We start from the raw sequence: 14,479 nt of genomic DNA on the forward strand, positions 1-14,479 counted from the left end.
ATTATTCACCGGCCTGTGGGGGGCCCTTGATGGTCGCTCCGTCCAGACACTCCTGCGCGGTGCGCCACCATTGTTTGCAACTGTTTACTCCTGTTCCCTGCCGGTATCTGGAAGTCAGGCGGTGAGGTTCCCCTGGAAGGGACTTCCCGGTGCTCTGTGGCGGGGTCCACCTGAGGGGGTTTTGCCAATCGGTTGGGCAGTTTCACCTGCCGGTTGGGGGCCCTTGATGGTCGCCCCCTCCTAACCAATTATGCGGGGTGCACCACTATTGTTTGCAACTGTTTACTCCTGTTCCCTGCCGGTATCTGGAAGTCAGGCGGTGAGGTTCCCCTGGAAGGGACTTCCCGGTGCTCTGTGGCGGGGTCCACCTGAGGGGGTTTTGCCAATCGGTTGGGCAGTTTCACCTGCCGGTTGGGGGCCCTTGATGGTCGCCCCCTCCTAACCAATTATGCGGGGTGCACCACTATTGTTTGCTAACGTTTATACATGCTCCTTGCCTGTATCGGGGTGTCAAGCGAGGAGGACCCTGGGTTCGTACAACCGGGCCCAAAGGAAAGGTTTAGGGCACTTCATTTTATTCAGGGACCGGGCTGGCCGACATGCTCCGACATGGACAGGGATCCCACCCTGGCCCCACTGGGCTTCTGGCGGCATTTTCAACTTACCCACTTCCTCACTACTCTTCCTACTCTTGACACGCTCTCTCACAACTTTCGAGCAGGAGTGCACCTCCCTGGGACACTTACCCAGAGCCCTCTCGCTGTGCTATCAGTTGCTCCTAGCCCCGGACTGTGATCTTCCTTTGCCATTTATGGCAGCATGGGAGAGGGATCTGGGACTTACCTTTTCTCCCAATGACACCTCAAAAATCTTGCAGCTATCCCTGAAGTCCTCTATAAGCAATCGATATCAGGAATCAGGGTACAAAATACTTACCCGCTGGTACTGTACTCCCAGTAGGTTGCACAAGATATTTCCTGACTCCAGTGACTGCTGCTGGAGATGCGGCTCCTCCCCTGCGGGCATGTTCCACATTTTCTGGTCCTGTCCATCGCTTCAAGAGTTTTGGTCCAAAGTCCACTCCATCACTCAGAGGTTCTCGATCTCCGACATCCCCAAGGTCCCCTCATTTTATCTACTTCACCTTGCCGCTGGCTCTCTACGGAGCTACAAACGGTCCTTGGTGATCCACCTTGTTAATGCGGCTAGAGCATGTATCCTGGCCTTGTGGAAACAGGTCTCTCCTCCCACCGTAAAGCTGTGGCTCAGCAGGATCAGTGACATCAGGCAGATGGAGGACCTAACCAGCTCCCTAAAGGGAACGGGGACTCGATTTCGCTATACTTGGTTTGAGTGGGACGAATTCTCGTCCTCCCCGGAATACTTGAGCCTCCTGAACTGAGACTGCAGAGGTGCCCTACTCTCTTTCTCCCTTCTCTCCCTTTTTCTCCTAACTCTTCCTGTTCCTTCTTAGCACCTGGATCTATCCCATCCCCTCCCTCCCTAGAACTCTCCCATCTGTCTTCCCTTTTGTCCCCTAGAAAACTGGTGATTGGCACAGCTGGCCACACCGATCTCCCCACTTGAATTTAGATATGTGATTGTACGTTTACAAACCGCAATGACGTCTCCTTGTTTATATGGCACTGAGGCAGGGAGGTCCACCGATGACAGATTAATAGGCTCTCGTCTCCGTGTTGGAGATACAGTAATACCTTGGTTTACGAGCATAATTCGTTCCGGAAGCATGCTTGTAATCCAAAGCGCTTGTATATCAAAGCGAATTTCCCCATAGGAAATAATGGAAATTCAGATGATTCGTTCCACATCCCAAAAATATTCATATAAAATGATTACAATACTGTACTGTAATATAATAACGTATAAAATATAAAGAAAAATAAACCAATTACCGGTACCTTTTGTGGCCGGTGTGAGAGGGACAAGAGGGAGGAGGATTATTGCGTAGGACGACTTTCACTATCACTAACGGAATCACTGCTATCTCTTGACTCAATGGAATCTTTTTCATTTCGTGAAACCTTAACAAGGAATCTATCCAATGTGACATTGCGTTGTCGTTAAACAGACTCATCGCTCGCACTGCTACAGCCTTATTCAGGTGGTGCTTTTCTACAAAATTTTGCTCTTCTTGCAAGACATTTGCTTGTATATCAAAGCAAAATTTTTCAGAAATGTTTGCTTGTCTTGCAAAACGCTCTCAAACCAAGTTACTTGTAAACCAAGGTATTACTGTATATCTAATAGATGTATGTTTGATTTATGTCAGAACCCCCATGGGGGCGGTGGCCCTGACGGATGCCATTTTGATGATTGTATGTAACAATTTATCCTCTGACTTTTATATGTTTGACTGTATCTCATAAGTGCTGTTGTATAAATAAAGAATTTTAAAAAAATCTACGTGCTCCTTCAGTGTCACCTACAATTCTAACTCCTCAGCGCTATATAAATACTATGTAATAATAATAATAATAATAATGCTATCTACTATGTCAGGCTGACCATTCTTCTTACATGGAAACTCTCCGACTAGAATTCTATGTGGAAAGCTGCTACCAATAAAGCGCTACCCCTACACAAACTCACCTATCTAGGCTGTAATTGCCCCAATAAATGTTAACAAATGTGGGCAGCCTGGACTGAAGCACATTCACTCACAGTGTAGGATACCTTCTGAACTTCTGCTCTCATTTACTGAAATCTATTAGTTTTTTTTAGCCTACAAATATGCATAGACGATACTTACTCTGTAAAGGCATCTACAATACGGAGTTGCCCCATCCACCAATGGTATATGATTATGTAGTTTATACCTTTATGCAACAAATGGTCTCCACTAGACCACTGACGATATACTGTGGTATCTGGCAACAAGCCATCAGGAGCATATCCTTTAAGTCCTGAAAGTTGTAAGGTGAGGCTTCCATGGATCGGACTTGTTTTTCCAGAACATCCCACAGATGCTCAATTCGATTGAGATTTGGAGGCCAAGTCAACACCTCAAACCCACTGTGTTCCATAAACCATTTGTAAACCATTTTGGCAGTGTTGCAGAGTGGCTTATCCTGCTAAGGAGGCCACTGCAATCAGAGAAATACCATTTCCATGAAAGAGTGTACTTGGTCAGCAACAATGTTCAGGTAGGTGGTACATGTCAAAGTAACATCCTCATGAATGGCAGGACGTAAGTATTCCCAGCACACTGCCTCCACCGGGTTGCCTTCTTGCCATAGTGCATCCTGGTGCCATCTCTTTCCAAGGTAAGCAACACACATGCACTCTGCCATCCACATGATGTAAGAGAACATGTGATTCATCGAAACAGGCCACATTCTTCCATTGCTGTGTGGTCCAGTTCTGATGTTCATGTGCCCGTTGTAGACACTTTTTGCAGTGGACACGGGTCAGCATGGGCACCCTGACCAGTCTGCGACTACTTAGCCCCTTATGCAACAAACTGTGCTGTTCTATGTGTTCAGATACTTGTTCTATTGGAACCAGCATTACCTTTTTCAGCAATCTGAGCTACAGTAGTTCTTCTATTGAATCGTACTACACAGGCCAGCCTTCGCTCCTCACGTCAATCAATGAGCTTTGACCTCCCATGTTTTCCTTCCTTGGACTCCTTTTGGCAGGTCCTGACCATTTCAGACTGGGAACAACCAATAAGAGCTGCAGTTTTGAAGTTGTTCTTACCCAGTCGTCTAGCTATCACAATTAGGCCCTTGTCAAAGTCACTATTCCTGCTTCCAACACAGCACCTTCAAGGACAAAATGTTAATTTGCTGCCTAATGTATCCTATTTGCTTGCTTGCCATTGTAACAAGATAATCAATCTTATTCACTTCACCTGTCTGTGTTCATAATGTTATGGCTGATCGGTGTACGAGTGGTGAATTTAACCCTGTTAAAAAAAAAAAAAAGGGAGAAGAAGAAGAGCTCCGAGAAGTGTTTTAAAGCTACACTTCATTGGTGTCCTTCCCTAAAAGCCCTGCTTTAAAAACCCAAAAAGGTGGGGAATCACAGAGATTACACTGGGGCTAACTACACAAGTCAAATACCTTAGAGCTCACTAGCAGACATTGTTTGCACACTCCATAGAAAATAAAATGGGAGAAAACTTTAGATGAGATTAAAGCTCATCACACAAATTACAATAAGTATTTACAATCTTTGTACAATGTCCTTTAGATTTGCCAACCAAAACTATATGATAGTTTATCTTAAGTATCCAATCTGTATTCAATAAAGCAGGTCCTTGCACTACTACAAAACTGCAGGCAGATCTAAAAGAGGATTGCACAGAGAGAGTGTCAAGTGTGTGGTAAGCTTAAGATTTCTTTCCTATTTCTCCCATTTCTACAAACAAGAGGGCATTAGAGAAGAAAATCTCAGGGGAAAAATGACAAAAATAAGGAAGCAACTTATATTGGCAAAAATGAGTTTGTTTATAGTGCATTTATCACTAAAAAGGTGGTGTTTCACTTTTGAGTTAAAAAAAAACTGGAAAAGTACCTGTGGAGGAGCAGAAGCTTCTGCCTGCTCCTGTTCCTGATAATACTGTGAGGCTCTCCTGTCCTCTTCCTCCTGAAGTTTTTTGGCCAGCTCCAGGTCACTGATGCCTTCTGGTATTTGCTCCCAGTCGATATCTTGGTTCTGCTGTTCCTGTTGTAGTGATAGTGCCATCAGATAATCCTAGGAAAGACACAGCCTGTGAGAACTCCTGCAAGAAACATCCAAAGGTAATGAGCCTGTTTGACAACCATCCGTGACTTCTCCACACTAAGCTGTTCTACATGCATGTCAATAATGCTATTGTGTACAAAAAGCAGTGGGTTTCCCTATACCATATGAAAAACTGGGCTTTGTACTCCCTTTAAATTCTTTTCTTATAGAGGGAAACAAAAAGCAATGACCAGCCTGATAGATGTCTACCCGCTCCCAGCATGCCTCAGTTTTATAACAAATCAGTGATGTCATTGGCCAAAACTGGACCTGACAACACTGGCTTTACAACTCCCCTTTATTTACATGTCATTCAGTGATAATCTCCCTTTGTTCGTTTTTTCTTTTGGCAGTTGGTGGTGTCATTCACAGTGAATGAGGATTTGCATCTCTGGAAGACGTGATTGGTGATGGATGTGCAACATTTACTTTACATTTAATGAAGATGTACTGCATAGGTTTGTTTTTGCCCAGACATACAGTTTACTGCAATTGTCTGCCGATTCCTGAGAGCAGTGTATTTAGGTGTCCCTCAGAAACCACTGCATTCTATGGTGATGTTGAGCATCAACACACACTAACCCTAAGTACCCACTCACAACTAGAAGTTTTATAGCTGAAAGCAATGAAACGCTAAACACAAGGAATCCCATTGTTTTCTATGGCCCCTGTTCAAACCTGAGCGTTCAGTCACTTGTACCAGAACACTTGTCACTAGAAAAGGAACATGAACTACTTTTCTGCAAATTTCTGTGCTTTTTGCCCCATAAACCTCAATGGAAATGCCTGTAAACGTGCAGTGTTTATGCACATTTTGTGCGCATTTTCTCACAAGCACAATCTACCAGCTGAACAAGCGTGTAAAAACGCGTTTTAACCCCTTCATGGCTGAGCTTGTTTTTCGTTTCTGTTCGTAAATGACTGACGCACTTTTGACATTTTTGCTGTGTGAATTTTTGTTTTGTTTTGTTGCTGGAGTGGGGCTGTCAGTATGTTAGCTGCAGTGCAGTGCGTTTTTGATGCATTTTTGACACGTTTTGCGTTTCCAGTCTGTTTCCTGACCGTACAAAATGTGACATGCAGTATATTTTTGTCGTAACGGACTGCGCACGTGAGAACTGTAGCTCATAAAACACATAGGGATACATTGGGATGCATTTTTAGTGCAGGAGCGTACGGATCAGGTCAGCACAGAAAACGGACGTCGTGTGAACAGGCCCTTAGGGTGTCTCACCAGTCAGCATAACCGGACTAAAGCCTTGCAATTTATGTTAAAAAAATTTGGGGACAGATGGAGCTTTCTTTTGGAGGTATATAACCACTTCGGGGGTGGGGGTGGGTTATTTTTTTTTTACTATATAAAGAAAAAAGTACCGTAAATGTAAAAAACAAAAACAAAGTTTCCATACGTTATGTTATAAAACATTTATTCTTACCCATATTTTTGGTAAAACATAAAAGACGGGGGCACGTCGGGTAAATAGAAACCAAACATGTCAAGCCTTAAAATTGCGTGCGCCCACTAAAATCGCAAAAAAAACGCCCATAGGCGACACTTAAAGCGCTTTTACTGCTTATCAGTTTAGTGTTATCAGTGATTAATGGCCCTAAAATTATTGCTCTCACTCCAACGTTTGCGGCGATATGTAACATGTGCGGCACAATAGGCGCAATCGTCGTTTTCGCACGTAGGCTCACCCGCACCATATCTGCCCGAGTATGTGGGGGGCACAGACTTTTATTTATTTATTTTAGGGCTGCAACAACTAATCGACATAATCGATTATAATCGATTATTATGTTTTCATTTTTTTATGCTTCTTTATTGATTTATTTTTATGATTCTTTAATTTTTGCATTACTTTTTTTGACACACAACTTTATTGCTATTACATGGCCCCCCATGTGATAGCCAATTTACATGACAGGTCCTCTTTATGGAGACATCAGGGTTCTCAAAGACTAATGTCACCTAGGCAAAGACTAATGTCACTAATGTCACCTAGGGACCCCCAGAGAAGCTGATGAAGCCGAGATCGGCTTCATCAGCTTCTGTAGCTGGAAAATGACACTGAATGCAGGAAGTGATGCAACATACATCACTTCCTGCATTTGGGGACTGAGAGAAGATCAAAGGGAGATCGTATTCTGATCTCCCTTTGATCTCCTGCCACAGAGCCGTGCCGGTCCCGGCCGCATCGGGACCGGCAGTGGCAGCTGCTAATACAAACGAACGAGTGTCTCTCGAGACGCCCAATCGCTTGAATGTAAAGCTCCCGGCCGGCCGGCCCTGGCTATATAGATCACATATGTGTACCCAATGCCTCACTTAGGACAAATAAAATATTTAAAAAGGGAGTAAAAACTTAAAGAAAACACTTTTTCCCCAGTTTTGATTTGTAGTATTTTTTACAAAAACAGCACAGCTAAAAAAGGCATCCATTAATGAATGGTAACCGCTCATTCTCAGAGATTACCACCATTGTAGAGCAGCAAATAACTCATCACGTACAGTGTACGTAATGAGTCATTTGGGCACTTCGTGGCGGGACGTACAGTGTACGTCTCCCGTCACGAAGGGGTTAAAACACCTCAAAACACTTGGCAAACCTGCATCGGTGCACGTAAAAACAGGCAAATACGCTAGACAAAAAACGTGAAAAACATGCAAAAACACTGTCGCCTAGGTGTGGCTTCAATTATCCATGATGTGACTAGGGCTGCCACCAGCTAATCTATTAATCAGTAAGAACCGATTATGAGAATAGTTGTCAACTATTCTCATTATCGAATGATTGGTTGGATTACCTAGCTCTGTCCACCACGCTGAGAGGAGGGCACAGCAAGCAGTGGGAGGGTGCAATAGTCAGCCTGCTATTGCACTTTGAAATGGCCAATAGCAGGCTAGCTATTGCACCAGTCCACTACCTGCAGTATTTACATTTAGCTGCCGTCTGTGGAATCTTGCCACTATCAGCTGTCATTCCCTGGCTGAAGCGATTCAAGCGCCATGTGCATACAACACAATTATAAAAAAATTAAAAATTATGAAAATGTGGGGGAAAAAAAGGTCATTTTCAGTTTCGGCCTGACAAATTCTGCTGCTGGAGGTGCGCTTGCAGTGCCATTAATTTCAATGGCACCCCAAACGCGCCTCCCACCCACAGTGTGATCGCCCACACTGGAATGCACGGTACCGCAATGCCGTGTGATTGCACAAAATTGTGCATGCCGTTTTATTTTGAAGTAAACTTTGTTTGTAACACTACATTTGTGTATTTGATTTTAAATTAATCGAAAAAATAATTGCCCAATTAATCAATCATAAAAATAACCATTGATTGCAGCCCTAGATGTGAAACTTCAGATACATCCCATCCCTAAAATCCCAGCATTTCTGTACGAAGCAATTGCTATCTATTAGTATACTGTCAGAGTATGTTGTTTAATTACAAAATGAAAGATAGGCAGCATGTAAGTGCTCATTACACTCACAGCACACAGTGAACATGAGGTATCAATTCATGTCTATGGCAGAGGGTACAAGAGTTAAACAATATTCCTAGCAGCTGAATAAAGTGTTATTACCAGCCAAACTACTTTAAAAGAGAACTAAGGGCCAACCTTTTTTTGGCCATAGTTCTCTTTAGGATCACAGGAGGACCTATTCTATGTCCTCCTGTGACCCAAAACTCATTCTATAGATGCCGACACCGCAGAGCCTCGCTGCAGCCAGGACAGATCCTGACAATACTGTCATGATCCACCCCACCACCTGATTGACAGCTGCCTCTGTCTCTCCAGCCACTTGCTGTCTGGAGCAATTTTTTAATAGTTGCACACACATGATAAAATCTGAATCTTTCGCTAGAAAACAGTTTAAAACCCTCAAGCAATTATATATTTTCTGAAAGCAGAGGCCCTGTAGAACAAAAAAAATGCTAGTTGCAATTTTTGATGTTGCACGGTATTTTCGCATGTTTATCAAACCAGTATTTTTAGGATAAAATACACTAAAATTTAATTTAGTGCACACAAACAAAATGTAATACCCACTTTTTTGGTAAATTATAAAAGATGGTGTCACGTTGGGTAAATAGATACCAAACATGTCAAGTCTTAAAACTGTGTGCGCCCCTGAAACTGCAAAAAAGAACTACAATACCCTAATTTTCCCATAGGCAATGTTTTAAAAGCTTTTACCGCTCATCAGTTTATTATCAGTGACTGATGGCCCTAGAGTCATTGCTCTCACTCCGATGTTCGCAGCAATATGTTGGCTGTGTGGCATATGTTGCGCAATTTTATTTTTTTGCACATAGGCACAACCGACGCGTGTTTGCGTTTGAATGTGCGTATACGTGGTGGCTAACAAGCAAACTAATACCAAATAAGATGTGACAGGTCCTCTTTATGGAGACATCAGGGGTCTGTCACCTAAGGACCCCAAAGAATGTGAAGAAGTAGTAATCTGCTTTTTAAAAAGACCACCCTTCTGAAGTGGCTAGAGCTGGAACCAGCTGTGCCTGTCAGTCCCTCAAGTCAGTGGTAGAGGAACGGAGAGGGGGGGGGATCGCTGCGGAGAGTGCTGACGGACGGTCACCGCTCTCTGCAGGGAGAATATCGGGAACTCAGCAATCAGCGGTATGTGTTCGCTCACTTCCGGATCAATAGAGCCGACATGTGACAGCTTCAGTGATGCTCCCCTAATTATGGGGAATTTCACTCACCCTATAATTCTCCTTTAAATGAATTTGATAGTTAAGCTGAACACACATAGCCACTCATTCAGCAACAAAGTGATGTTAAGTTTCACGACCGTTTCAAATATTGTATCTAAATACATAAGCATATTATATCCGTAAACCCTAATAATGAACTTTTCTTCTTTCGTCCCGTCTGTATTATTTGGAAACAGGTGGGAATTTATCACTGCTTCAAGCAATTATATCACCGTAAGGTGGTCAGATCCAGGAATGATGCCACATGACCATCAATGCAGGGGTCAGCAGTGTGTTCTGTGGCTGTGTGGCTTCGTGAAAGGATTGCTACTTTTTGTAACATAGTTTTCCCACTTCTGTACCCAACTTCTTTAGATATGTAAACCTTATAATTATTTACTGTGTGTGCTATAACTAGCACCAATATCAGAAGGCTTAAACTGAATCTGCATACACAACTGTGGCTTGGTGTAGTTATATTGGTTTCATTGCAGTCTCTGCTGTCACCAAGACAGAAAGTGATGGAAAATAAAATTTTTTACCACAATAGCAAGAGAGGGGGAAATCCTCCAATAAAGTCACTTGTTTCCAGTGCCAATTGTCTAAATGGGAAATTCCCCTCTTTTGGGAGATTGCCTTGCACTTCCTGTTGTGTCTCTGGGACCCAAAGGGTAAAGAAATCTTCCCAATGGAACACAGACATGAAAAATTATCTGGCAGGGTATAAACCTACCGCCAACTCTAGTCAAAAAATTGTGGGGCTATACATACACTTTAACCCCTTCATTATAGCCCTCATCCACCATTTTATCTCCCACTTTTTCTGAAACCTGTTTACATACACTTCAGTATCTTCAAATAATGGCAGAATATCAAAGACAAAATAGATGGACATGCATAAAAAGAACAACCAAAGTATATTACCAATGGCTCAAACAAAGCAGCTATTAATTCCATATATCAAGAATGCTTTCTACATTAATAAGACATATGAGGTAAAAACCAACTGCTGTACTTTTCAAAGCTTTAAAACTTCAGCTCAAAGCTGAAAATATGACAACAAGTAATTATAGGGTGCCTAAGCCATCAGCAGTTGTCACAGAACTGATAAATAATGTATTAAAGTCTCATAAACTCTGCTGCAAGACATGGCAGTGATATGACAACAGTACTCAATCACTGCTCACATCAGTAGGGTACCCATGCTAATGGCAAAAATCAAATAGAATTTTCTACTTGATTGTGGAAATAAAAACATAATAAAGAGCCCTGTTGAGATTCTGTTAAAACTCTTTGATTAAATAGGAAAACGCTGCCTGAGATTGAACACCTGTCGAGGGCCCCGTAGCTATGTTTTATGAGTTTTTATTTAATTTTAACCTCTTCCTTGGTTTAGAAAATGATATAGATGACCCAAGAGAGAGGGTGGATAAATACAAATGGGTCCTACCATACATCTCTGCTATGTCATACACGTATACCGTAATACAGGGGTGCCCATTAGGTAGATTGTGATCTAGCAGTAGCTCTCAAAGCTGATGCTGGTAGATCACGAAGGGTGTGAATGGCGACCCCTTTATTCCATTTTGGTATATTTATTTAGCTGTTCACACATAATTAGCTATTAGCCTGAGTCTGCTGAGCTAACCTCCCTGACACCTTTCTGGTGGATACTGGTGGTTGAAGTGCTATGTATTACATCAGGGAATATTAGTTTACACAGCCTGTTGCAAAATACAGCCAGGTGAGTCAGGAGAGAGAGCGAGGAGAGACAGACAGGAGAGAGAGCAAAGACAGCCAGGAGAGAGAGCAAGGAGAGACAGCCAGAGGAGAGAGCAAGGAGAGACAGCCAGGGGAGAGAGCAAGGAGAGACAGCCAGGAGAGAGAGCAAGGAGGGACAGCCAGAGGAGAGAGCAAGGAGAGACAGCCAGGGGAGAGAGAAAGGAGAGACAGCCAGGAGAGAGAGCAAGGAGAGACAGCCAGGAGAGAGCAAGGAGAGACAGCCAGGAGAGAGAGCAATGAGAGCCAGCCAGGAGAGAGAGAGAGAGAGCGAGGGAGCCATATTTCCTTACCAAATACCCAGACTCTGCATTTTGCATCTCAACACTGCACAACAGCTCTCCTTGGTGGTTCTTTCTTACAGTTCAAGCCCATGAGGCACATCCAACTCTGTGTCTGAGGAACACAATGCTTCAGATAACTCAGATCATATCCACAGACTAGGTGTAGTATTCGATGGGAGACAAAGTCTCAAACCCAACACCTATTGTGATCAGATCTTCATAAATGCCCCTGAGGAACATACAAGATTTGAACACCTTATCCTACAAAATCATCCTTCCATAATATGCCTGGATTACGGTCGTACCTTTCCATTGGTAAGATGCAATATTTAACATTTTTGCTTTTGAGTTTAGATACGCTTTAAAGGATCTGTCAGGAAATAAGTATGTGAGCTGCCATTGCCAACTTGTTTTAGAAAGACAGTACAGTGAGCCATTGACCAAGCACAAAAGATGATCAAAGCCAGGTAAGTATATACTTGTTTCAAGTCAGTGGCTCACTAAGTATTAAAAAATATTAAGGAAGGCAGCGCCAGAGTATACACCTTCAAAAACAAAATCAAAATCTCAGTTTCCCTAATTCTAATAAGATAGACTGTGGTTAAAACGTCTGCTCTTAGGAACTCATGGCCCGGTTCAATCAGGAAGGCATCGTCCCCGGGTTTATTTTAATCCAGGCTAAAAATTCTGCTTTTCTACACAGCAAATGGGAGTGGACAAGCACCCTCATTCCTCTGTAGATTAATCTAATCAGTACATATGGGTCATTAGGGATGCACCGATATATCGGCCGCCGAAACATATCGGCCGAAAATGGCACTTTTGACATAATGCCGAAAGAGCCATGTTTCGGCCGATACATCGACGCATTCCTGCTTTCTTTCCTCCGCGCTGGGTGCTGCTCTGTGTTCCAGCGGGGAGAAAAGAAAGTGACAGCCGGTCGAGCGCTGCAGGACGATTGCACTGTGAGCGGCCAGCGTCTCTCCTCCCACACCGCTCAGCCGCCTATCAAAGTCCGGCAGAGCGGTGTGGGGGCTGAGACAGCGCTGTCACAGGAGGCTGGGCTTTCCTCTCTACAGTGCTCGATCAGCCTCCTGTGACAGCGTGTCAGAGAGAAAAGCAAGGTACACACACTCAGTGATCAGTGATCGCTGATTGTGTGTACATAATTGAGGATATGGTATGTTAACTATATCCTCAATTATGAATGAATGGGAGTGATCTACATCACCCTCATTCATTCATAATTGTAGTTATAGTAAACAAACAAAGGTCATGCTTTGGGTCCTACAGGACTAAAACACATTCTTTCTGCAGGACAAATGAAAGCTCCATTCTGATTTATGACCAGCTGCAGCAAGTTTGTGATGCCTCAGAAAGATGCACACAGACAAGCCTTCTTTTAAAGTATTCTAGTTGTGGAACTTTATTCAAGGAGGATTATTCAATATAATAGTGTAAAGAGAAATGGTAATGGACAAAATGCTGTAATACCTACCAACCACATTCCAGTTTATTATATGCAGATCAGTAAAGGGTGAAATTTGGTTTGTTACTATAGTTTACACATTGCTTTATACATACGTACATCTTTTACACATATCTCTGTGACCTAGGCACAAATTTGCACAAAAGTGTTTTGAGCTTACTGCACCTTTGACTTACCTGATCAATTTGATCTTGCTGCCCTTGGTATACAGTCTCTGGATCGGATGGAGGTCTTAAGTGGAAATCTGAATCACAAAAGTTTCCATCTCCATCCACATTGTGTAAACTTTCCCAGACAATGTTTTCTTCTGTAAGAAATCCCTGGTCTGTGACAAGCACGTACAGCAGTTCCTAAAAATAAGCAACATTAGGTATATGATCAACAAAGAAAGTAATGTAAAAAATAGAAAATACTTGTCAGCCCTATTGGTGACTAACACAATCACTGGGAGGGAGCAAGGAATTATTGAAGTTTGCGGCTCCCAATGAAAATTTCCTAACAGCTCTTCAGTAAAAGGTTCTGTACACAATAAAAAAGATTCTTACAAGGCCATAAAATCAGCGCTGTGCTCCTTACTGCATAATTTCTCCCGATGTGTCTTACCTTCTGCACTGCCATCTTCTCTGTAATTGGCAGCCACTTCCTGTGATGTCATAACTTGTATACAAGTTGCAAAGCAAATTATGAAGGTATTTGGCTCTCAGGGAGACACAGCCTCCAAGTATGTGTAACAAAGATATCTCAGGAGGCTTAGGGCATGCAATACAAGAATACAGACTGAATGTCTCTCATTAACATACAATGCCTCTAAGTCTTTAACCCTTTGTTAAGATAGACAGTGTTCAAATCTAGTTTACCACTGATAATAAAATCTGCCAGCACAGAACAGACGGGGTTAACTAGAGTAAACATAACCTCCCACGGTCCCCTCCATAACATTACAAAGGAAGGGGGAGATGGGTGGGCGCTTGGATTTTTAAACAGGTATAAAGCACTTAAAAATGTTAGCAGCAATTTGTTTTCTTAACTTATGCTGTGTTAATGGGAACATGTAACAAATATGAAGCCGGCGTTATCCAAATTTTGCAGCAAGTGTGGAAATATACTTAAAACAAAAGTTTTGCCATCCTTTTTTTATAGAACCTCTTTACATTTTGTAAAGTTTGTCAGTAGGTCACACTGAGGTTTAACTACTCTACTGGAAACCACAGACATGTTTTCTGGAACTATAGTTAGTTCATGCATAGTGGTTTGTACATATTTTCTTTATTATGTTGGTGACCAAAATAAAAGTGGTAAACATTTTTATTTCCTTACGTCAGATAAATATGAAATATTGTATAGTGTCGTGGGAACCCTTTTTCATGTATTGCATGCTTATTTGAAAAACAACAACCTACAGTATATATTTAGATGAAATAATCTGCGCTCTTGGAAAGATAAGGCTAAAAAGTTAA

The 14,479-nt window shown here is 42.6% G+C and overlaps 1 protein-coding gene across 1 annotated transcript in view; it reads right to left on the bottom strand.

Annotated features, from left to right (window-relative positions):
• The window catches only part of LOC108803088 (protein FAM63B-like), a 19,390-nt gene extending 5,750 nt beyond the window's left edge, over positions 1 to 13,640 (bottom strand). Inside the window, exons 1-3 of the mRNA XM_018574927.1 lie at positions 13,626 to 13,640; positions 13,199 to 13,372; positions 4,540 to 4,719 (exon numbers count right to left, since the gene is read on the bottom strand). Coding sequence (XP_018430429.1) covers positions 4,540 to 4,719; positions 13,199 to 13,372; positions 13,626 to 13,640 — 369 coding nt within the window. The remainder of the gene's footprint in view (positions 1 to 4,539; positions 4,720 to 13,198; positions 13,373 to 13,625) is intronic.
• Positions 13,641 to 14,479: the final 839 nt, after the last annotated feature.

Source organism: Nanorana parkeri, unplaced genomic scaffold (assembly GCF_000935625.1).
Source record: "Nanorana parkeri isolate BGI_ZX_2015 unplaced genomic scaffold, ASM93562v1 scaffold3379, whole genome shotgun sequence".
In the NCBI taxonomy this organism is placed as follows: Eukaryota; Metazoa; Chordata; class Amphibia; order Anura; family Dicroglossidae; genus Nanorana; species Nanorana parkeri.